Here is a 24267-nt window from a genome sequence, read left to right on the forward strand (position 1 = left end):
CGTCCGCACTCCTACCTCAGGCTACCTGCCTCACAGTGGGTGGGTACGAGACGGCAAGTACCTTGTCTCGGTCACTCTGTAGGTCTATGCCCCCAACGCTGCATGCTGCTGGCCCAAGAGGGTACTTGCATTGTTCCCTGAATTGGGTTTCGTCAGCGGTCAGGCGGGGTAATGCCCATCACAGTCAAGTGACCTCTGCCTCTCCCTGCCTTTGCCTCTGCCTAACAAAAGAGAAGAATATGGGGGGCAGTCCCGCCGTGCCCGTGGGGGGCTGTTGCAGCTCCAGCAGTTCCGTTCGAGCTTACTCCTTGCCCTGGTGTGGCCTCCACAGCTCATCTGGGCTGCCAGTCGACATCCATCGCCAGTCAGCCCATCGCGTGACCTGACCCTCACATCGAGCAAGGGTGGATCAGGAGCTTGCCCCCGCTTCTCTGCTAGCCCTTGCTCGCATACCACAGCAGGGGAGGGTTGCTACCCTGCCGCGGTGCTGCTACTGGTCTGCTTCGCGGAATGATCCTAGCCCAAGCCAGCTTGTCTGGGGAAAATCCGGGGTAAGACATGCAAGAGCAGCGAGACTGCCCCACTCACCACCCAACTTGAGTTCCTGCCAACGGAGCTACTGATTGGCCGTACCTGCTCGCCATGCCTACTGCAAGACAGCCCTCTGAGATCCGATCTCATCTTGCATTGGAATCTTGCTCTCATCTTCTGATCCAACTTTCTCAGCCTCTTTTTTCGCACATCAAAATGGTTTCCTCGACTTCGTTGCGAGAAGCTGATGCTCCTTCGGGAGGACACGGAAATACGTCACTGACCTCATGCGCGGCCCCGCTTTTCCGTCTCCGATTCTGGCCTGATCTGTGACCTGTCTGTGACGGGTCGTACCACCACTGCCCACCAGTCATCTGGAGCAGCCCGTGGGAGGGGCATCCGCCGCGATGGGCTCGAGATCACCTGTCGGTCTCTCTTCCGGCGCTTCCAAGGAGCGATGAGACCATTGCAGGCCCAGCTTCAGCATGCATCGCTTTCCACACCGTCAAGAACCGCGTCTCTGCTTCCAGAGGCCATTAGTGGGTTCTCACGATGGTCAGCGCACTGCACACGATTGACCAAGACACCTGGCTCGAGACCTTCGTTCATCGTCATCCTTTGTCAAGGGTATGGCATTTGCTAAACTGGGTGTTCACCTTCCGAGGCGTAGCTTCAACACACCATACCCGCCGCCTCCGCGGTGCCTGCCAATTGACAATCAAACAGCCAGCCATTCCGCCTTTTGAGCCTCAATATAGTCTGCAAACTTCGTAGGCTCTCTCCCGGTGAACTTCTTGATGTTGGCCACTGCTTGCTGAAACTCGGCTCTTGGCAGCATCGCCTCGGGGTCTCTCCATTTTTCGTAGGCTTGCAAGAGCTCCTTGGCCAGCGGCAGGGGCGTGTGCCGACTCATCCTGGCCAACCACTCTTCAGCACCAAGTGGTGTAGTGTCGATATCATCCCGGCCACTAACTCCCTTGATAGTCGCCCATGCCTCCTCCAAGGTGACGTGGTCTGGTCCGCACAGGAAGATGATCTCCTTGCCGTCTGAGGGCCTCTCTACCAGCACAGCACCTCCAACAGCACCAATATCGCTAGGGACGATATTATCAACCAGCGTATCCTCACAGGTAATGTTGGCCTTGGCAGGCTTCTCCGATTTATCAAGGCCCATGTTGTAGTAGTTGCTCGCGAAGTTTGCCGGCCTCAGGGCTGTGACGTAGGGGAACCCGATCTCCTCCAGCGCGAGCTCAACTTGGGCATGGCTGTACCCAATGAAGGGCTCAGGGGGGAACGAGCGGAGGTCTTTGCCTGGGCCGACACTCACGCTCGACAGAAAAACGACAGATTCGACGCCCGCATCCTTCATGGCCTTCAAGGACCCGCGCATGTGATCGTGAGACCCGAAGATGAGGTAAAGGTATGCTGCTTTCGCACCGGACTTCTTGACAGCCGTGGCCACAGAATCTGGATCAGTGAGGTCGGCCTGGACACGCTCGAATTTCCCCGACTTCTCGGCGTCGGCTGGGATCTCCGCGATTGCCTTCGAGGTGTTTCGCATCGCCAGCCAGACCTTGGCTCCTCGCTTGCTTGCCTCGAGCGCAGTTGACCCCCCAACTGCTCCGGTGGGTCCGAAGACAATGACGTTATCGTATCTAACAGTCATGATGCTCTGGAGGTGTTGTATTCTTTGGTGATGAAGAGAAGGCCGGAGGAACAGGTTCACAGCAATCTGTAGTACCGAAGCAGGGTATTTATTTTGCAAAGGTGGAATCGGTCATGTTGATTGTCCGTGGTGAATCTTCGCACTTAACGCCGGACGTGCTCGCATCATTGCGCGAATATGATGTAATTTGCATCCTTGACGTTCACCTGCGCAATAAGCACCCGGATTTGTAACGAATGACACCCGCGCATACACCCGCAATAAAATGCTATAGTGGCCAAAGAGAAGGACCCTCGGCTCCATCCACGGCGTCGCGGGGCTCGGACTTCGGTCTGAACGATTTGCAGTCCGATATTTCGCTTATCAAGACCGGACGAATGCGACCCCTACATACTCGCGCGGAATACCGAACCAACCTGGTTTGGTCCGAGTGTGCGCGAACGCAGGGTAGGGTGATATTTGAACAGGGCTATATATACTGCCCGTCACGTAGATAGTGGTGTTACTGGCGCTACAAACGGGGTATCCTACAATTTTGTAAGCCCCTGGTTCAAGCTGATGAAGCAAGTACTAGTAGATTGCAGACTTGAAGATGTCACTCATGACACTTCCGGCCACGACTTCACTCATACTGTAGTATCTAAAGTGACTCACAGAGGCCTCTGAATGTGGACACACACAGTATCATGACAATGGTCACGATATTTATCGAACTGATCCTGATTCCCTATTTCTTGGGGAAAGCCATCACCCCTCTGTATATGGCCACGGCGGATTTAACGGTGGTTTCAGGGTACCTGCTAGTATACCACGTTAATGTGATGAGAGAAAGGGATGCAACTCCCATACATATTCTACTATCACGCTGTATGAATGATGTGGCTGGAGGTTCTGTACTGAGTTGTACAGAACTCGTGTCGCCAACCTTAGAAATTCCACACCGTGTGGCCTTGAGCCAAGGTAAGAGGGGACGCAATGAGAGCTTCTGTTTTGTGATCTAGGAGGGATGCATAGCCATAAGAGCAGCTAAGTCTGTCCACAGATGAGAAGAGGCCAACTGAGCCATTCATTTAGAATTGGTTTCGTCGGTCGAGAAAATCTGAAAAGCGCAAAATGAAAACTCGGTGTAATTGGTGAGAGATGACATGGTTCCCGGTTAGCGTACTTGGGTAGAATATCTTATCCTAGATGGTATCACATTCAGCACAACAAGTCTGGAAAATGCTTGTGTTCAATCAATGTATTTCAGAAACAATTCGATGGTGTAATTATCGCAGGGATGTCAAAATTAGAACAAGGTCGTGGGAACCAACATGGCGAGACGTGAGGTGGCCATATTGACCAATCCGACGCAGGGACATTGGAGCCCCTTCTGAGTCCGCAGTTGCTGCCTGAAAGGCGAGGCGTAGCAGTAGTACAAAGCGCCGGTTGAGAAGCGGCTCTAATATCCTTGAAAGTGCAATTCTTGCGACGCCAAGCTGTTGGGTGGTCTCTTTGAAGGCCCAGTGAGACGCAAGCCCCCCTTCGCACCTAAATGTGCGTCTGCTAATGGTCAGCTCGGTCTCCTCCCCAAGTCTTCGGCCGGCACGGCAATGAAATCGACTTGCCTGTCTCCTTAATGATTTTCAGCTGCTCGTTCATGCCCCCACGACAATCCTGAAGGTGTTCTCTTCAGCGCCGTGCTTCGTTGATAAATACTCCTTCCCATCGCTCACTTTCGCTAGTCGCAACCTCATTCTTGACTCTTTCTTTTCCCCCTTACCGGACGAGAGAAACAGTTGATTACCAATTCTTAATTCAGTGTTTTGGTAACCCACCTGACTGATGGCGTTGACTATCCCCGCTGCCTGGAGCCCGAGCCCTGGCTGCCTCGCCTCCACCGATCTCTGGGAATGGCAGAGAGACGTGACCAAAGCACCCGTCCTCGGCGGGCCGGTAGAGACGAGTAGCTGCTATCCGCCCGGTTATACGGGAGAGACCAGGATATATTACCAGGCTACGGCGTGCCCCACCGGTTTCTTTGCAGCTTGTGGCCATACCGACCTGAGAACAACCTGCTGTCCGACGTAAGCTAGAGAACCGCCCACGAACTCCGTGTTGTGAAATGTTTGTCTGACTGTTGAATCCAGAGGATAAGATTTTGTTTGTAACACTGAATCCGCCTACGGTTACCTCGGTGTCACAACGTTTCTCTGCACTTCGATATGGACGGCCGAGGACACGATCGCCTTCACATACACGCAACTGGGGCAGAAGGGAGATTCTGTGGCGTCTTATACGGTCACAAGAACCAGTGGTAGCTCGACCACAGAACTTCCCACTTCTGGCACGTTCGCAACTACAGAGGTAGTCAAGTCGGGGGCCACGCTGTTCGCGATGGGTGTGGCTATCACCTCGACAGTGGATACACCTGCCCCAGGGGCGGGAGGTCTCAGCACCGGGGCTGCCGCTGGCATAGGCGTCGGTGCGGCGGTTGGGGCTCTCATACTTGCTGCTGCTGCCTTCTTCGTTTATCGTCATAGGAGACGAAGAAGGCAGTCTCCACCTACAGCGAGCCAAAACTCTCAATATGCGGGCGTCGCGCACATCCAAGACGTCCACAGAAAGCATAATTTGGCACAGCCTGCCGAGATGGGGGTGTATGAGCGACCCCGAGAACTGCCTACTTAGATAATGTGAGGTACTAAGCATGATATGGTATAGTCCTAGAATAGGTTTTGCTGGCGAGGGAACGTGAGAATCACAGGACAAGACTTCCAGCTAAGTAAGCAAGTTTAAGGAAGGTAATAAGTGCATTAGTGGCATTATATCAAATCCATTAACATAATTCAGGGGACAATAGCTAACCTTGAATGTTTCTGGTCTTTTGAGGAAGCAAATCCGTACTGCTAAGCGTGTTGGTTCTCAGAGTAAGTGACACAATAGTTGTTTCTTCATAACCGACCGTAGACTTCCCGTTAAACGCAGACCATACATAAGTTTCTCTCACACCTATAGAAGCCCATGCTCTTAGCCACTTGTCGCGACTCCTGTAGCCGAGCTAAGCTGGACCTGATCAGGAAATCCCCTGAAACTCCGCCTCCCTCTCTGATCTGGATCCCAGTCGTAACTGTCGACCCTGATCTCATTCTCAGTCGTGATAACCATGTGCCTCGGCTCATAGATGTGGTGTTTAAGCACCATAAAACTTGACGAGCGGACACCATTGGTAAGACGCGAGGCCAGCGTGATACACTGCTCGTTAAGGTTGACCTGCTGCTGCACCGTAGCTTCGTCGACGGGCTCCTCGGGCCGCTCCCTGAGGCTCTCGGGGCTCAGGACGCAGGCGACCACGTGCAAGTTCCTGAGGCCCCGCTGCTTCGCCTCTTCGACCTGCTGCACGAGTTCCTCTGCCGCCTCCTCGCCATCGTCCTCGTCGATATGGGCGAGGAACTTGTCGGGCCTCGCCTCACCCGGGCGCGCCTCGCTGGTGTATGCGACGGCGACGGCAATGCCTACGCAGGTCACTAAGGCCTGGGTAACTAGGCCTTGGCCGCCTTCTGTGCTGAGAGCGAATTCGGACATGTCGACATCGTGGAGGTCGTTGTAGCTCATTTTTTTCAGGCGAGGTAGGAAGTTGACCTCACAGTCTTAAAGCTATCGTGTTCTAGATTGTCTTTTTCTCTTATGTACGAGTCCGGTCTTTTTTCCTTCTCTTTCGAACTGGCGGTTCACCCTCTCTGACTCAAACTGGACGTAGTGGCTATTCGAACTAATATCAAAACGCCTAATAGTACATTCACGTTCTTTACGTTCATTTATTGGGTGTAATTGGGCAAGTGTGAAAATGGGTGAAGTTATACGTTCAATGGCCTTTGTTCCAAATCGGACCGCAATTTACAAGCCGCTTATGTCCTAGCTTACTTTGTCCGCTATGACACGCTGCTTGCAAATTGTCATTCATCCATAATATATGGCTATTATTACGGGGAGAGGAACGAAAAGCGGACGTGCCGGCCGCGGATACTTGCACTGTGATCAGGTTCTGTTTTCCTGCACTTTTGTTTGAGGATGTCATATGCGATTTCAGAATACTGAAACCTAACACATTCACTAGAAAAGCAGGCCTCCCCAAATAAGCACTATACATCCTTTTATTGTATGGCTGTTAGCTATGTTTGTAGTTCGACTAGTGCGTGTGTACGGGTGGCGGGTGATCCGTGGTAGGCCGTGCCTCCATTTGAAGGGCAAGAGATTTATCGATCGACACGTGCCAACTACAGCCAGTCCACTCAAACATATGACACATCTCGAGCCTAGGCCATTCGGCTACCAAGCATGAAAATGCTAGATCAGGGGTGACCACGTCGGAAGCTTGATTCCGAATGCTGGGATTTCGTGCCTGAACTAGATCATCATTTCGTCCCAAATACGGTGCTTCACCCCCAGGTCGGATTGCCCAATTGACCTGCCAGGTTTCGCCTCGGAAATGGCCAGAGTAGGCAATACGGCTCCGTGGAGTTTTAATAACGCCATCAAGCTCCTAACACACAATCACCATACGTTCATACTAATGACCTGAGTCAGTGTACTCGTTCAGAGGCATGCAGAGATCTGAGTCTGGACTGTAGACTCTAGGATGCCAAACGAGCCCATCGGCTCCGAGACTGACTTTCAGGGAGTGGGTCTTTGAATGGAAACACGCAGACTGTGCGTAATATCCGCGTGACAAGTGAGTGTGATCACATCACTAGTGGCTTTGCCCTCAACTTTGGCTCACAGAAGTAAGACCCGGCGTAAACATAATTATGCCCTCGGTTTGGGGTTTTACACATGCAATCATCATTTTTGAAATGAGTTAAATATTAGGTCTATAATATATCTAATCAATCTGAGTCAATCTGTGTGACTTGACCACGGTAAAAGAACTGTTGTTTTTGGGCACGGGTACTGTTTTCCCGCTGGCCACCCTTCTCCCAACTGTCCATCAACCCTGCCCAGACCTCTCGCCTCTTCTACTTCCAGTCGGTTCAGCGTCGCGTACCACCGACGAAGCAGCGGATGCAGAATTCTTTGAGCTTATCAGAATGGACTCTCCCACACCGTCATCCGTCCAATACTCAGCAGCTTGGGCTGATCCCTTGCGAGACGGTCTTCTTTGCTTCTGTAACCTGATGAATGTCGAGGGTTCGGACGCGGCCGCGCTCAAGGCGAAGAACTTGAAGAACCGCTCGAGAAGGGTCCGAACGGCGGGAAGACAAGAGGCAATGATCCCTGCCGAAAGCTCAACACTGGTCCAATATACTACCGGTACGTAGGTCCAGCTCGGGTCCGGGGTACTCCCAAAGTCTCTTAGGGTTTGAAGACGCACTATGGTAGCGATTAGACCGATCCCGCCCAGCGCAAACATGAGGCCGATGAAGACCTTCTTTTTGCGGGTCATTTGGAGACTCCACAGCATAAATATGGGTAGAATAATGATGATCAAATCGTGTAGAACAGCAAGACCAGAGTTGGCGTAGGCTAGCGCCGTGATATCCAGGCAGGAACCACCGACAATGTCCCTGTCCCAAAAGAATTGGACCGGCTGACACGAGAGAATGGTGAGGATTGTGATGATGGAGCTTGAGACCAGGATGAAGGTAAGCACCACGTAACAAGCGATGTAGAAGGGTCGGTAAGCCCAGAATATGCGCAGGTACATGGTGACAATGGAGACCTTGATCAAGGCTAATACAACCACATAGACGATTTCGGAAACGTAGAATAATCGGAGAATCTGCAACAGTGCGCCATCTTTCAAGCTCCACAGATGACTGCCGAAGCCTAGCACGGCCACTTCAAGTAAAAGAATGTTAGCGGATTTCGGGTATGTATAAGCTCTGGCGAGTGACCCGAACAGGAAGCTACTTACTGTATAGGACGCATACAAATGGTGCCACAGCCAGCGTCACGGCAAGGGTGATTATGTGGTCTTCGGCGTACAGGGTCCTGGTCATAATCTTCGAAAACGTCCGGAGCATAACGAAGACTGCTGTGCCGACAAAGAAGAAAGACACCGCAATGATGACGCGCGTCGATTGGGACTCGTTTGACAGGCCGCAGACTGCAGCAGTAGACCGCGCCATGTCTGCAGCATTTCTGTAAGCAACCAAGCATTCCAATATGAGGGCATCGGGTGCTCTTTTGCTCTGGATCTCAGTGAGGTGTACATACCAAGACGCCCCTGCATCGTGCAGTTAACGACAAGACAAGCGTTGATCTTGTCCTGCAAGACCGAGCTGGAGCATTGGCAGTTCGTATCCCCGAAGGCGCAACCAGATCCAGGGATTGCTTTGAGGAGGCAGTTGAGCTGCAGGCTTGCAGGTCAGTGAGTGACAGTCAATGCGGGCCTGGCACCTATCGTGTGCAAGGATTCACGGGGGTCACATACTCCGCAAGGGGGCAGATTGCTCGGGGCTGTCTGCGTCTGAGCGGTGGCCGTCGGGGCCCCGAAGATGGCAAGCCAGAGCAGGAGGAGGCTGCAGATCCTGACAACGGCCGCACAACCCAGAGCCGCCCTGCAAGTCGGGAGGGCCATCGCGTTGACGAAGAGCGAGAACGTTGACGACCGGGACGCGGTGGACGTGCATTGAGAAGCATCTATGCAGGAACCAAAATACTCTATATATCGACAGGCTGAAATGTAAACGGCTATTTCTCAAGTGCCGCTATGTCACGGTCTCACATTGAGGTCCCTCGTGCGAGCGCGAATCGGATCAGAGACCCGCCCAACAAACTCTGGTCTGCGAAGAAGTTGCTGAAACCAGAACACCCTGGCGGGCCTCTACCAATTTGCTCGTCGCTGAGGCTCGGCGCGCCGATGGGCTAGAATTAACCGCTGAACCCTGGAAATCTGGATTGTAGCGCGGAACTCGATCGAAAGCTTAATTCAACTCGTTACAGTGGTCCAAAGTCAAAGGTTTTGGCAGGTCGGGAAACCTCGAGACAATGCTGGGCTGACTGGCGAGGTGGAAGGGAGAGCATCGCATGAAACGGCTTTGGGGCATGAATGACGAGAGCTGGGACTAGACGTCCTGATCGCCGCTGGCGACTTCCGGATAGTATATGCGAGCTCGTTATGTATATGCGGTGCTGCCGCCCAATGGCGGCACGTGCGTGCGAGCGGAATGTCTGATAGTTTCTTGCCCTCAAATGCAATGCATCAAGGAACAATGTATCGAGGAACGCTGTGCGCCACTGGCAGGCTAGAAAGAGGCGCCAATGATTCACCGGCGTCCGCGCCGGGCACGGCACTTGATACATAGGCCCCGATGGTTAGCGGGAAGGACAGGGCGTTCTGTATCATCCGAGCTGTTGAACTCGTCCGATGTTCTGGTCGTCCTGCTAGGCCAGGGGCTTTGCGTTGCGTTGGTTCTCCCCCAAAGAGCCGGACCGGGTCTTAGGCCCAAAGTTTCCAAAGGGCGTCGGCGACTTGGCTTAGCCAGAACGGAATGTGACGACCAATGACTGCGTAGCTCCCCCGATGCTCAGACATGTGTTGGACGCGCACAGATGCTTCCTCGCTTCAGATCCTTCCCGTCTGCACTTGATCAGGAGTCGTCTGTATGCATGCCTTTTCATATGATACATGATCTCGTCCACCCATCCTGTGCGCTTCCCGTACAAGGCCTAGTGAAACGCAGACGTCGGCCCCGAGATGGTGGTTGGAGAAATACAGAATTAATGAATAGAGTAGAGCCAAGACGACTTGGCTCTTGTTTGTGTATGCATGTCGCTGTACCCAGAGTAGTCACAACGGCCCGATACCATTCTCGCAGTCTTAAATAGATGCTTCGGCAACTGGCTGCGGAATGTCCCCGAGATCTACGTCAATCGGTTTGATCTGCCCGGTCACCACACGTCACTGGCAGTTCCAAGGTTACTGTAAGCCACGTTTGATCTCAAGTACCTCGGTGCTCTGCTGTCTGTGTCCCTATCTCCTAAGTCAAGGGGTCCACATATGGTCCACCCCCCCATATGGACCACTTTTTACACCAAAAAGCTAGCTTTTTATCTCCACCAATTTAATAGCTATAATTCTGAAATTAAATATACATATAAACGATATATACAGGATCTTAAAATAAAAATGTAAATATTTTTAGTATTTCTCTTATTCTTTTATATTAAATATAATTTATAAAACTTTTGTACTTTTAATACTTTCATCTTTTGAAATATAAGAGATAAAAAGCTAAGAATAAGTAAATATATAGTTTAGAAGTATATATTAAGGCCAAAAAATATACCCTAAATTTAAATATTTTCTAATAAATAGAATTAATTTTAAATAATAAACCTTTTATTTTATATTATATATATTAATATATAATGTAAATTAATAGAATTTAAGGTAATATTATTTATATATATATTATTTGTATATTAGGGCTATACTAAAAAGGGTATAAAATTATGGATTTTATTTAGCTTAGAAAATAGAAATTTATATTTTACTATATAAACTTTTATTAAGGAAAATATATTATTTAATATGTAAATATATATGATTTATATATATTTTAAATAAATTTATTTTCTATATATCTTAAATATATAGATTTAAGAAAAAAATATATCTTAAATAGATATAATATATTAAAATATTTATAAAGATATTATAAATGTTAAGAAATATTATATAATAATGTGTAAATCTTAACAGCTTGGTTTATATAAATATATGCTTTTATTAAAATTATATATATACTATTTGGATTTTTTTCTATATATAGTTTATAAATATCTAGCCCTATATAAAGTCTTATTATTATGAGTACTATATTAATAGAGATATAAGTCTTTAAAAAGCTAGCTTTTTAGTGTAAAAAGTGGTCCATATAGGGGGGTGGACCATATGTGGACCCCTTGACTTATGATAACATAGCGCAGAGCCCTATCGATCGTGATGCAAGTTCATAATGATCGAAACTATAGGGATCTGATGCTAGCTTTAGAAGTCTCCGTCCCCGACAGATGGCAAAAGCGTTAATACATGTCTTTACCTAGTCGGTTAAGTTACTGCCATGTGTATCACCACTCGCCAGCTATACTGAGCATTTTATCCAGATTGACTTTGTATCAGGAGAACAGACAACAACTGAAGTATGTCCGCAAACAAAGCTAGTACGAGTTGACATGTCTTGTTCTGAGCTTACAGTTTCGGTCTCTAACTGACGTCGGCTGTCTGGTTTGGGCCGCAATTCAAGGACAGTGCACTCACTTCCCAGTCAGGAGCTCTCCGCGGAGCTGCTTACGTGCACCTACCAGATCCTTTTATGAATTTTATTGCGTTCATCCGTGCCAGGAGAAGCAGGTCGACATGAACGTAGAAAGAACCACGGCTGTTTTAATAAGTCCGCCAACATTTCTCATCACCACGGTCCACGTTGACTGATCCTAGACAAGCTTGATGCACCATTCACGCAATCGATGGGGTATTTGCAGCATTGATATTCGCGTTTTCAAATTAGTCTGACTTACTCGCACAAATAGAATTAGGCCATGTTAACTCAATGTATAGTCTTCCCATATCTGACCAGAGTGGCTGTAGCGCCTTTTTACATGACTTGACTTGTCCTGCACCTTTTTGTTGTTGTTTGGAAGGGCATCACCCTCATCGTCTCGAAAGGAGGTATCAGCCGCATCTGTGTGATGCGCATGCACGGTGTCCGACGCAGCAGCAGCGTTTCACTTGACGAAAACGAAGTGATTCCCATCACTGTTGCTGTAACTCTGCAGAGTGGCAGGCACAGCATTTTAAAACTAGAAAAGAAGCTACCACAAACTTTGACCTCTCGTGACCCCCAACTGTCGATTCAACTTGTGTGGCCGTTGGTGTCGCTCGCCTGGGACGGAGTTTGAGAATCTTCAGACCATGCGCTGCACGCATACGACGTCGCTGGCAGCGGTGTGGAATCAGATGAACAGCCACCAATGCGGTCCAGGTCCGAGTGATGACTGAATTGCACGCTGTTTTTCAGCCAAACCGTATTCCCGGCGTTGTTTCCCCCACCTGCTTTCGGCACTTTGCATGAAACATGGAACAAGATTGACGGGATCAGTGGGTCCGCCCTCACGGTTTGAGATGAGGGGTGGGAGGGCAGATGCGGAGTCTTCGAATCTACGCCTCGGTCGAGGACATCGGAAAAGAAATCACCCATGGCATCTTGCTGTGATCCCGTTAGCTTCTCACGGACCGCGCAGGCCAAGGTGCAAGAGACGTAGAAATTGAGTCCAAACGGAACGATTGTTGCAACGTTTCGGGTGGCGTAGGCCGGTCAGCTCGCCGGGGAGGCCGTGTGCCTGGATCACGCCGATCCGGTAGGCCCGGCTTGCTCCCTACTCAGTGCTGGACAGTGAGCATGGTCTCATTGGTGGACAATCCCCCTCCCAAATCGGCACTGAGCGGCGGTAGCACGGTCGTTGTTCACCCTTGAAGTAAACAAAACTTCCGATTATCCATTTTGCGCAAGGTCAGCTTCCGTCGAGGCCGGAAGTCGGCAGGGACTGCATCGTCAGACAGCAACATGACTGCAATGACGGAGGCAATCTACTGTAAACTGCCCTGCCGAAGAATAGGGGACAACATGGGTCTAAAAGGAGAGGACAGGGTGGGGACCATGACGACCTGGGCTTGCTCGTACCCACTAGACTGTAGGTAGCTACTATAGGTAGCATTATAAAGCCTGATGTCTTGGCTCTGGGGAGCTCGCGATGTCCTGCTTGCTTTCTCTAGTCTGGTGCACTCCTTCCAAGTATCCTATCCCTTTTCTTCGTTTACTTCTCGTTCGCAAACAAACACTGCGCAACAAAATGAGGGGTCTGGTATCCTTATTGCCACTACTGGCTGCGGCCAGTGTTGGAGCCCTGCCTGCCTCAGGAAATGCGTCTTCTGGAACGGCTGCGGCGACATTCGCCAAGACGGACGGTCTGTTCTTTAACATTGATGGAGAGACCAAGTACTATGCCGGAACGAACTGCTATTGGTGTGGCTTCTTGACATCAGACGAGGACGTCGACAAGGTTTTCTCGGATATGGCTGCAGCCGACCTCAAGGTCATACGAGTTTGGGGGTTCAACGACGTGAACAAGATTCCCGAGGATGGAACCGTGTACTACCAGTACTTGACTGCAAATGGATCAGAGATCAACACGGGCTCAAATGGCCTTGAGCGACTGGACGCCGTCGTTTCCGCTGCCGAAACACACGGGCTGAAGTTGATTATCAACTTTGTGAACAACTGGAGCGACTATGGAGGCATTGCGGCCTATGTGTCTGCCTTCGGTGGATCAGCTACGACGTGGTTCACCGACGAGACCTCTCAGGCTCAGTACCAGAAGTACATTGATGCGGTTGTCAGCCGATACAAAGAATCGACCACAGTCTTTGCTTGGGAGCTAGCCAACGAGCCGAGATGCAGCGGATGCGATGGGTACGTTCTCATCCTGGAAATGAGTTTTACGTTATCCGGCTAACCAGTGAATAGGTCCGTTATTTACAACTGGGCCAAGACTACCTCAGAATACATCAAGTCTCTGGATTCAAACCACATGGTCACGATTGGAGATGAGGGCTTCGGACCCGTGGCCGGAGGTGATGGCAGCTACCCGTTCACAACATCAGCGGGTGGTTATACTTGGGCCGACAATATGAACATCACCACTCTGGACTTCGCTACCTTCCACCTGTATCCCGACAGCTGTAAGTTATATGCGACTCATGCGTCTATCTATCTGTACATTGCTAATCCTTCTATTTAGGGGGCCAACCTTATGAGTGGGGGAGCCTTTGGGTGTCGACTCACGGTGATGCCTGCGCAGCTGCTGGTAAGCCATGCCTAATGGAAGAATACGGCGGTGAGAACAACTGCACCATCGAGAACCCGTGGCAAAAGACTGCTCTCAACACCTCCGGAATTGCTGCCGATCTCTTCTGGCAATATGGCGACACTCTCCCTAGCACTGGGAGCCAAACTTCCCAGGACGGCAACACTGTGTTCTATAAAGAGGGCAACTGGGACTGCATGGTCACTGATCATGTCAATGCTATCAATGCTCTCTACCCCTGAGCCATTGAAAGGATTGAAAGCTCGAACACACGCGAGCAGTGCAACCTTGAACGGGTGGCCTTCAATGTACATATTTTAGCACCCACGATGACATAGCAGCCTTACGGAATGATAGGCAGAGCAAATCAAACTGTATGAACAAGCAAAATGAGGCAGTGAATTGTGACTAACACCAATTGAGCCATTTGTGGAGACTTACTGCAGCTTTTCACCGAACCTCGAGTGACAGTAAGGCTCTGAAACCCGAACCGCGTGATTTTCAATTTGCGACGTAACGCACGTCATTTGGGATGTCAAACTGCAAGCTCTTGCATATACGCAACACCGAGCATGAGATAGTTCGGCGTTGGCGTCGTACCAAGCTTACTGCAGGGCCAAGACTGGACGTGTTGGCCTGCCACTTGCTGGGCTTTTATCTAGAGCGTGGGATAATGCAACGAGGATTGGCTGGCTAGAGTTGCACATTGTTGGGGCTACTGCACCTGAAAGCCTCAATATCACTGAGTCTCCAATTGTCGGCGCAGCTCTGATGCAGAGATGACAGCCTGCATTTCATAGAGCCTGATCGCAACCGCGGTTCCCCGCTACTTGCGCCGCATTAATGGGCATTTATCAGCGCGAACTTGCTCACCTCCGTTCTGTTCCTCTGCTCTTTTTCTTCCAGTCACCTCTTTCCTCATCCTGCTCTTCCGCCTGGGAAAATGGCAGATATGCGTGTAGGGTCGTCAATCCAAGCTACCGTGGCCTTGGGCCAAAAGCTTGCGAGCCTCCTGCAGACGCTCATCGAGCTCAATCCCAGCAGTCAGAAGGGCTTTAAGGACGTACATTACGACGTCGAGGCCACATCTGGCACTCTCCGGCAGTTGCAGGATCTGATGAGGGCTGATGAAGCGTCCGGGTACGAACGAAACACAAAGCCGGCTGTTACCTCCTCGTACCTAGATGAGATCGAAATTTTGGCTGTCAGGTGTGGCTTGATTTATAAGTCGATCATACTAATCACGCAGAAGGCTGTTGTCAGAGAAAAATCAAAAGACGGCAATTCTGAAGTTTCGAGTCTTGAGAACTTGAAAACTGAGTTGCTCACCGGCCCAATTCCCGATCCTGGCTCGATCAAGTCTATCAAAGTGGTCCGCATACCCTCAAAGTTCGACCAACAGGAATGGCTCGAACCCCGGATTGATCGCTGCCAGGAGCAGTTGCAATGGATCAGGACGGGCCTGCTGATCCACTTGCACATTTTCAAGCTTGCTCAATTACAGAATGGGTATTTATCCAGACACGCTCCTCTCAAATGACATCTTACTTATCGCAAGTGCAGATCTGTCGAACGCAACACTGGCGACTTTGAGAATGAACTCATGTACAGAAGTTCTATCCAGCTGCTGCGGCAAAGGCAGGTGAAGTTCACCAAGAAGAAGTCCAGAAAGCAGGAAAAGGCACAGCGAAAATGGGAGCTGGAGAGAAAGGTGGACAGCTCTGATATTGCATCGGTCACGAGCGTCGCAAGCTCTGGGAGTTCTTCAACCACTGCCAGCACAGCCGTCGATGATGACGCTTCTGTCAACGGGCAAAAGCCTGTGGTCAAAGATGCTGCCGATGTCGTGGATGCAGGTGAGCAAGCTTAAGCATTCCTCTGACGACCACGGCAACTGAATGTGTCAAATTTACAGACAAAAACGCCGCTGATGCGAATCAAGGCGAAACCAAGTCGTCCGGCGACACCAAGGTGACTGAATCAGAGGTGCAAGGTGACAAGAGCAAGACCCTGCGATCTTTCACCTTGACTGGCCGCATTGGCTCCGATCTTCCGACCTACTTCTTTGACTGGAAGCAACGGATATTCGGGACAGACGACAAGTTCAAGACTGACTGGCCAAGCACTAACCTCGAGGCTTATGTCCGTCACAACTCCAACTTTGGAAAGCCCACCAAGGTCCCATTCGGCCACAAGCGCCTTACCTACGGCCTGAATAAGGTCATCAAGGACGGGAAGAAAGAAAAGTCGACCTGGAACAGCTATGTTGATGCGGCACAGTACACACGTCTGTCGATCTATGAAATCGTCGAGGAGGCGAACCGTCACCAGAGCCGTGAAAGGGTCTGCGTTGCGTTCCAGGAGTACGGAAAGGAGGGAGATGACCCTTTCTTACTGGTGTTCCTGTCTCTCCGGAAGGAGCCGCAGCCAATCTCTCTCAAAGACGCGGTGGGACGTACCTACACCCTTCCATTTGAGACTTGTAAGAAGTGGGACGTAAGTGCTCCCTGATCGTTTATGGAGCCCCTGGTGGGCCCAGGAAAGAGTTGCAGAGATACTGATCATTGTCCAGACCATGAAAGCAACCCTCATAGAGGCTTTCAACCACGTACGAGAGATCGGACCTCATGTCATCGAAGGTCATTTTGATCTCCGTAAGTAGATTCCAAACCTTTCCATCACATAGCTGCATAACCATGGGACCCAACCGTCTCAGCTGCTTCTCCAAGGGTCATTGGATGTCTCCGCGCGGCTGCAAGGGCTTGCTTTGGTCACAAACTGAGGACGATAACATCGCTGACACTACCCTAGTAACTCCCAATGGAGACCGTATACTCCCTCACCTTTGGAGCACCACAATCAAGCCTGGTGCATCCATTAGCATGAAGATGTGGCCAGACACACCGTTGCGTGGCTTTTACGGTCCGCCGCCGTTCCTCGTCAACCCACATGCGCCGAGCCCAGCAGGTAACGCCATGCACGCGAGAATGCGTCAGATGCAGGCGCAACGGATGGCTGCGATGAGACACCCGCCACCACCCATGATGCGGCCGCCACCCATGATCGGAGGGGGACCGCCGCCGCCGCCGCCTGGTGGGCGGTCTTTCCCGCCCCCGCGCAAGGTTGTGCCCATCATCGATTGGCGCTCAGCATACGAGATCAGCGAGAAGGAGGACGAGCAGCTGATGTTTGTTGACTTTGTGGAGGAGCTCGAGAAGACCAAGGCTGCTACCGTCGCTGATCTCCTCAGAAAGTTTACGACCTTGAAGGATGTCACGGACGAGGACTCTCTTGGCGACTTTCTGGCTGTGGACTCTGATTATGATTCCGATGACTCTACGAGCACTAGCTCCTCTAGTGAGCTCATCAACGATTGATGACGGACTTTTTGCGCGTGTGGAGACGTCATGCTCCAGATGTGGCGCTGGTCATTTGTTCTTTTGTTAGTAATGGTCATGATCAAACTGGTTTGAATTCATTTGTCTCGTCGCACAAACATTTCCTTAAAATAATGCGCCTTCTCGGAAACTGTCCTCGAAGCACCCGAAGGCGATGCCGCAGGGGTGCTCCATTTGCAGTACATAGTATGTATCTGTGTAACGTTCCAATACAACATTGACGTTATAAACGATTGTCGTCACGTTGTCCGACAAGGACCACTAGTTATTTGATATAGCCAAATCAGATTGCTAATATGTACCATGAAAATGCTCCTCTATGAGACTCAGATCCAATCCGTCGATCCAAGAAGCGAAAGTCGATAGAGAAAGAAAGACCGCGTTGATCACAGTCCCGACATCGAACCAAGGAGACTGTGTACTGGCCCAACATTGTCCGAAGATACAATTATCAACCCACGATTCCAGTTCCAGCGCTCGCCTTGACAATGGAGCAGACAGAGTCGGCAGAGTCCAGCCTAAATTTGTCCATGTTAGCTTGTGGTGCTTTACTATGATCACAACGCATTCAAACTTGTACTTACGCGTAGGTGTACGGCGGGCTCAGGCTTCCCACCTGGGTGATGGAAATGGTGCAGTTAACGAGAACGTTGTTCTTGTTGACCAGGTACCCGTCCTCGTCGCTGTCCACGTTGGTCACAAGGGCCTGCGGGACGTTCAGGAAGTAGTTGTTCTCAGCCAGCACCTGTGCCCCCATGCGCGAGTTGATGCCCGAGGTTGGGTTGTTCTCGTAGCATGAGCTGTAGACGTGGGCTGTTCCGAACCGGACGGATGGAAGCCGGGAGTTGACGTTGGTGAAATGGTTGTGGTGGTACGTGATGTGGAGCTTTCCTTTGTCCTCGCCGGAGTTGTTGTCAGAGTGCCCGACCAAGCTGCCCTGTTTGATTGTTTAGTTGTCATGCCTCGAAGGGGTGATGAATAATACCTGCCTTCCAGTGATCGTGGAACTTGTTCCATGACACGGTGACTTGGTCAGAACCCTGATATTCTGTCAGCTTCATAAAAATTCGCCCAAATCGGACAGAAAGGGGCTTTTCTCACATGAGTGATATCCAGCAACCCATCGTAGGCATCCTTGTCGCCAGTGATACCATTCGACGAGAAGTCGTTGTGGTCGATCCAGACATTGGTAGAGTATTGAAGCTCGACCAAGTCCTTCTTGCTTGGGGCGTTGTGCAGGTACAGGTTCCTGAGGATCACGTTTTCCGCCCTCTTCACCCGAATACCTCCATTCGTCAAGCCTATGAGGATGATTTTATCAGCATCCCGTCTCTCATATGAAACGTTGGAAAACATTTCATCGGGATATCACTAACCAGACTTTGCCCCGACACCAATGACAGAAGTGTCAGATACCAGGTCGACAATTCCGCAGCCGTCCAAGACACCGGAGATCTTGATGACACCACCGGCTTTGGCAGCTGTAGTGAAAGCAGAGCAAGACGTGACAGTCGTTCCGCTACCACTTCCGCCACCGGTGGCGCTGGCACCATAACCGACGAGGGCATCGACGGGAGCAGCACGAGGGGCATTCGGCGCGCCGAGAGCAGCCGGGGCAAGGGCGAGGAGAGAGAGGCCGCGCATGGTGACTTGCTTCTTACTTGTCAAAGACTTTTGGTTCAAGGATCGTCAGGGGGTTGGATTGTATGTTCTACCCATGGCAAAGACAGCGGCATTGGCCGCCTCTTTATAGTCTAGTAACAGCTCGACATATACCTATTCGTCCAAGACCGACGACAAACACGGTAATTCGCTCTCGACACGTCTCTTCCGGGTCAGTCTTTAGCAGACTCGCCGTTGTTCTGTCAATGGAGTTGCTCCAGTACAAATGCTTGATTTCCCCACGAATCACACTCCATCCGAGGTCCTCAATCTCCACACCGGGTCAGGCTGCGCTTGGCTGGCAATCGCGGAAAAGCTGCACATAGGCCGGCTGACCGGTATGCAAGCTTCCTATCACCATGATCAATAACCTGATGGACTGCTTTGCCGTGTGCCAAGAGTGAGACTCTGGGGTACATGAAATGACTTAGGGGTATGTCATCACACGAGGCCCGAGAGTGTGGAGTGCGGTAACATCCCAGAATGAACACACAGAATGATTATGATAAAGCCACACGACTCTAGAAGCCCTCGAGCTTCGCTTGGCGTGCATGAAGATGCCAAGACATTATCAGAGACCTGTTCCTGGTGGGCCTCAGGGGGTTCCATTGCGGACCGCTATGCACCCCGGCCGGCTTGGGAGTTCCTTGGTGGAAGAAAAGACGTAGCTTCAATTGCCGCCAATTGGGTCGGTTCCACTTCAGGAGCCTCCGGACCAGGCGGCCAGCCAATCCGCAGAAACATCGCGGCTTTCGTATGTCTCAACGAGGCCGGGACTAACCACTCTCGTCGCGGTAATGATGGCACCGTTCTCGCGCGTTCTGCGTGGGGCATGTGGGCACTGGCTTGAACTTCCTTTTACGTTTGTTTCATCCAATAATGAAGTGCCGTACAGGAGGCTTCATGTGCGTGTGTAGCACGTGCCAAATATTCTGAACACGATGAATGCTTTGGACGTCATGTAACATTGATCTTTGCTTTATCTCTTCGAATCTGGTCTTACCATTGGCTTTCCATCCATGCAACCATCGTCCCGACCAAGCCGCTGCCGACTACATCGTAACCGTTCCTCATTGCCTCACTCTCTGCCTCCGCCTTCTGAGTGGCGAACTTTAGCCCGCTTCTACCCGGCTTGTCATTATCGTACTTCGAAGCAAAGAAATCTACCAACTTGATTGTAGGATTCGTTTCCGGGTTCTGATCAGACTTGCGCAGCAAGTCAACCCACTCGCGTTGAGAGACTGTCTTGAAGTCAAGCCCAGCATTCCTGAGCGCAGGGAGAAGATCTTGTGTCCAATGGAACAGCCTGTTATTCTGGACGTTGTACACGGCAGACTTGGGTGAGTACCCGTCTCTGTCGACGCCAGACAGTTCGATAACAGCTTGAGCCACAAGGTCAACCGGCATCCAAGATGGTGTCTGTCAGGTTTGTCAGTACAAAAGTGTGCACAATTTCATTATCAGGCGGGCAAACTTACTTCTTCAAGTGCTGGCAACGCACCCATGGTCTTTGCGCTCTGGATCATCAGGGGGATTGCCTCTGTGGTGTTCCACGAACCATGCTTTGTATCTCCTACAATCTGTCCCACGCGCAGCACGGTAGCTGTTATTCCTGTTCTCTCGCCGGCATTCTTTATTACGTGCTCTGTGACCAGCTTTGAGCGTGCGTAGCCCATGGGCTGTGCATGAGAAAGGTTCTCGATATGTGACTCCCCAATGGTCGCCGGCAGCGGTGTAGCGGCCGCGGAGGAGATGGATGAGCAGAAGTAGAACCGAGCTGGATCCACCGTCTTAGCCTGAAGGCACACATTGATCAGATTGTGCGCGCCTCTGATGTGTTGAGACTCGAAGCTGCGGACGCCGAGATTGAAGTTGACGGCCCAGGCGGAATGGATGATCAGCGTGAGGCTTTCGCGAATCTCGGCCAAGGTCTCTTCATCCAGCCCAAGAGTTGGCTTGGAAAGGTCCGCAGGTAGGAACGACACCCTTGAAAAGTCCTGTTCCGTGAGAGAAGGCAGGCCCTTCCCCTCGAGTGTTGAAATGACTCGGGCTTTGGCTGCGTCTTTCGCCGACGCTCGCACGAGACAGTACACCTTCTTGACTGTACGTTTCCTGAGAAGCTGGGCCAGGATGTTGATTCCCAGAGAGCCCGTGGCGCCCGTCAATATCTAGAGGCAAATTCAGCATCACGTTCTCGCATTCATTGCATGGTTCACGGCACTTACCACCGTCTCGCCACTTGGCTGGATTGTGCCAGGCTCTCGGGCGGGGAAATCAGAGTACTTCTCAATCAATTGAGCCATTGCGGATAGCTCGTCATCCGCTTCTTGCGCCACCCCTGTCCTCAGCGAGTACAAGTGCTTCGCAAGAAGCTCCACGTTGGGGTATTCGAAAATGACGTTGGATCCAACGGGGTTGCCCCCTACGTCAAGTTCTCTGGTGATTTGGGCTCGAGCCGTGATCGCCTGCCGGCTGTCAATTCCGCCCTCGAAGAAGTCTGTCGTGGGCTCAAGATTGGTGACACCCAAGTTGACGCGGAAAACGTCGAGCAGGTATTTCACCAACTCTTCATACTCCAGGGCGCGGAGACTAGCTTGTGGCGCGGCAAAGCGGTCATAGGTGTCATTGATCTGCCTTGCAAATTGTTTGTAGAATGCCGCCCGGATGACTGTGCCTTTGTCAGTCCGAGGGTACTCTGTCCCGACGTCCAGAACTTCAATCATTTCTGGGGAGATGCGCCCAAATTCCTCGGCTCGTGAGTTCGCAAGCTCGATGTTCGGTTGTACGGCCTGGAGGATCTCATCCCTCGTCAACGACGCTGCTTTGTCGCTTGGGACGATCATCAAGCCAGGAACAGCCTTTTCCACGCCGAACACCACGGCTTCTTGCACCAGGTCGTGCTGCCTGATCGTGTGCTCGTAAGGGATTGGGAGCACTTTCTCTCCGTTGACGAGAGTCACCCTGTCGTCGAGACGTCCCAGATACCTCCACGCGTCTGGAATCGTCGGGTGTGGGCTGAAGGTGTCTCTGGTATGGTAAGAGTTGGGCGGATCGTCGGAATTTGACGTGGTCTTGGATGGCAAGCCGTCGAGAACCACGCACTCGAATGTGTTTGCGCCTCTTGGGACCATTTTGATGAATTTCTTCGTCACTGGGAATGGCCGCATGTAGTTCCACCCCTTATCGCCTTGATCTCGAAACGAAGTCATGAGCTGACCTGTTTCAGTGCTGAGTACCACAGTTAGCCAAATTGCACCTTGAAACACCTCGTAGGAATTACTTACGTTCCATACTGTCCTACCACGTAGACTCCGGCTTCAGTGAGCTTGTCTCCCAGGTCATCCGGACAGCTGCTGCCCCCATACATCACGAGGCTCAGCTTCTTCAGCTCCTCGATTCCGCCAGGAGTTTCCGCCATCAGCTTCAACGCGTATGGGACGCAATGAAGACTCTGAGGCTGGGTCGCCTTCAAAGACTCAATTAGAGTGCTTCCGGCCAGGGGCAGATTGGCATTGTACATGGATATCTTGTTCCCGGCAATCAAGCCCCGAAATGTGACAGATATTCCATGGTTGTGAAAGAGTGGCAGCATCAGAAACGCCCGGTACGGAATCCCGCTGGAATAATTTGCGAGGCAAGCAGAATGTGTTTGATAGATTGGCTTGGGCAGGCCAGTAGAACCCGAAGAGTGTACAATGAAAGAAATTTGCTGGGACGCATTTGCTGGCCGTGTATAAGGGAACCGAGGCCCTGAAGGCTTGTCGAGGTCATACTCAGACCTTTCCACAATACTGTAGGACGACAGTGGATACTGTTCTTTGATTTGCTCTCCCGCCGTTTTGAAATCCTTGCCAACGACGAGCTTCCGCGATCCAGTCAGACGTAGAAGGTTCACGTAGGCTCCTGTGGTCAGTCGAGTTGACAGGAACAAGACTGAGAAGCCCATCCGGCTCAATGCCAGCATCGACGCGACATAGTCGAGATTGGACGTTGCCAGCAGCGCTATGACTTCACACTTGTCCGTTGTAGGCTGTGACAAATATAATTAGATCGCAGTGTTACTACTGGATGTATTCAAGAGACAATGCTTACCTCAGGACGTAGCCCTCGAGCGACGTACTGGCGAGCTGCCTCATCCGCCAATCGATCAACGTCGGTGACTGTATATCCGACATAGTCTTTTTTTCCTTTTGCGGTAGCTGGGTATTGTATGAAGACGGCATCCGGTGTCTCACGGACTTTGCTAAGCAGCAAGTCTGTGATAGTGACAACCTGAGAATCACTGTCCCCATTCGTTCCATTCTCTGTTGGCTTCACCCCCACATCTAGGGGCAAGGCCGGCATCTGTTGGGTTGCGACAGCCATTGTGTTGTCAGGTGAGTCTGGTACTTGACCATTTGGTGATACAGCCATGGTGGGCGAGACGAGAGTTGGTGCTTTTGTATGACGCCTCTGAACGGATGTCACACGTTGGTGGTACGCTGTAATTCCTCGGTTCGTGCATTGAGTACCACGCAAGCATTGGAATGGAGAACGAGTACATGACCCATGTTGGTGGCGGATAAGGGGGACTCATGGACGCAGGCAGTGGACCGGGAGAACCGCGGCAGGATGGAGCTAAAGCATGACGTCCAGACGGCCCCAGGTTCGGGGTGAAGTTATCCGAGGTTAAACTAGTGAGGTGACTCTTTTCCGGCTCTCAATTGCTCCACACGTGCTCGGAAAAGCTGCACTTTTCCGAGCTGTAAAACGCGAATTGTCCTGCAAGATTACCCTCTGGTACTGGAAAAGCAGAACCGCTGTCCGCTCCGTGTACAACACCTCGGATAGCGCAACCAAGATGGATCACAGTAGCCGGCCGCAGTTGTTCATGGTCACCCCACCGGGACCCGGGTCATCCACACCGCAGTCACATCGCAGGAGCCGGAGGAAAAGCGAGAGGGAAAGGGTTAGGGTCACGAGGGCCTGTGATCAGTGCAAACGGTATGTTGTTTTCAATGTTCGCGTGTTCTGAAGTATATTTGCAGTAGTTGTGGTTCCTTGCCGTTCTCCGCACGCCGTGAATGCAATGGCTTGTTCACAAGCTCTTTGTGTGCCGGGAAGCTGGGCCTACATATTCCATATGCATCGAGTATCGGAGCAAAGGAGGCTGACCACGTG

At 51.2% G+C, this 24267-nt stretch overlaps 8 protein-coding genes across 8 annotated transcripts; 3 read left to right on the forward strand and 5 right to left on the reverse strand.

The window, feature by feature from the left end:
- Window positions 1–1249: 1249 nt before the first annotated feature.
- INS49_010072 (uncharacterized protein) lies at window positions 1250–2197 on the reverse strand (the record flags this gene model as incomplete). The annotated part of the gene is made up of 1 exon (XM_043170798.1): window positions 1250–2197. One exon carries the CDS (start codon window positions 2195–2197, stop codon window positions 1250–1252), a length of 948 nt encoding a protein of 315 aa, XP_043025363.1.
- A 1824-nt stretch (window positions 2198–4021) lies between these two features.
- Window positions 4022–4867, forward strand: INS49_010073 (uncharacterized protein; the record flags this gene model as incomplete). The annotated part of the gene is made up of 2 exons (XM_043170799.1): window positions 4022–4256; window positions 4335–4867. 2 exons carry the CDS (start codon window positions 4022–4024, stop codon window positions 4865–4867), a joined length of 768 nt encoding a protein of 255 aa, XP_043025364.1.
- A 339-nt stretch (window positions 4868–5206) lies between these two features.
- INS49_010074 (uncharacterized protein) lies at window positions 5207–5791 on the reverse strand (the record flags this gene model as incomplete). Its single annotated transcript, XM_043170800.1, has 1 exon — window positions 5207–5791. One exon carries the CDS (start codon window positions 5789–5791, stop codon window positions 5207–5209), a length of 585 nt encoding a protein of 194 aa, XP_043025365.1.
- A 1372-nt stretch (window positions 5792–7163) lies between these two features.
- On the reverse strand, window positions 7164–8756 carry INS49_010075 (uncharacterized protein; the record flags this gene model as incomplete). The annotated part of the gene is made up of 4 exons (XM_043170801.1): window positions 7164–8014; window positions 8091–8306; window positions 8393–8528; window positions 8610–8756. The coding sequence occupies 4 exons, from the start codon at window positions 8754–8756 to the stop codon at window positions 7164–7166; spliced, it is 1350 nt and encodes a 449-aa protein (XP_043025366.1).
- A 4277-nt stretch (window positions 8757–13033) lies between these two features.
- Window positions 13034–14289, forward strand: INS49_010076 (uncharacterized protein; the record flags this gene model as incomplete). The annotated part of the gene is made up of 3 exons (XM_043170802.1): window positions 13034–13653; window positions 13708–13922; window positions 13982–14289. The coding sequence occupies 3 exons, from the start codon at window positions 13034–13036 to the stop codon at window positions 14287–14289; spliced, it is 1143 nt and encodes a 380-aa protein (XP_043025367.1).
- A 701-nt stretch (window positions 14290–14990) lies between these two features.
- Window positions 14991–17424, forward strand: INS49_010077 (uncharacterized protein; the record flags this gene model as incomplete). Its single annotated transcript, XM_043170803.1, has 5 exons — window positions 14991–15187; window positions 15611–15903; window positions 15963–16543; window positions 16620–16701; window positions 16859–17424. 5 exons carry the CDS (start codon window positions 14991–14993, stop codon window positions 17422–17424), a joined length of 1719 nt encoding a protein of 572 aa, XP_043025368.1.
- A 472-nt stretch (window positions 17425–17896) lies between these two features.
- On the reverse strand, window positions 17897–19089 carry INS49_010078 (uncharacterized protein; the record flags this gene model as incomplete). Its single annotated transcript, XM_043170804.1, has 4 exons — window positions 17897–17963; window positions 18030–18382; window positions 18547–18746; window positions 18822–19089. 4 exons carry the CDS (start codon window positions 19087–19089, stop codon window positions 17897–17899), a joined length of 888 nt encoding a protein of 295 aa, XP_043025369.1.
- A 1017-nt stretch (window positions 19090–20106) lies between these two features.
- On the reverse strand, window positions 20107–23520 carry INS49_010079 (uncharacterized protein; the record flags this gene model as incomplete). The annotated part of the gene is made up of 5 exons (XM_043170805.1): window positions 20107–20526; window positions 20586–21275; window positions 21333–22335; window positions 22392–23137; window positions 23200–23520. The coding sequence occupies 5 exons, from the start codon at window positions 23518–23520 to the stop codon at window positions 20107–20109; spliced, it is 3180 nt and encodes a 1059-aa protein (XP_043025370.1).
- Window positions 23521–24267: the final 747 nt, after the last annotated feature.

This window comes from Diaporthe citri (genome assembly GCF_014595645.1).
Source record: "Diaporthe citri strain NFHF-8-4 chromosome Unknown scaffold_4, whole genome shotgun sequence".
Lineage (NCBI taxonomy): Eukaryota > Fungi > Ascomycota > Sordariomycetes > Diaporthales > Diaporthaceae > Diaporthe > Diaporthe citri.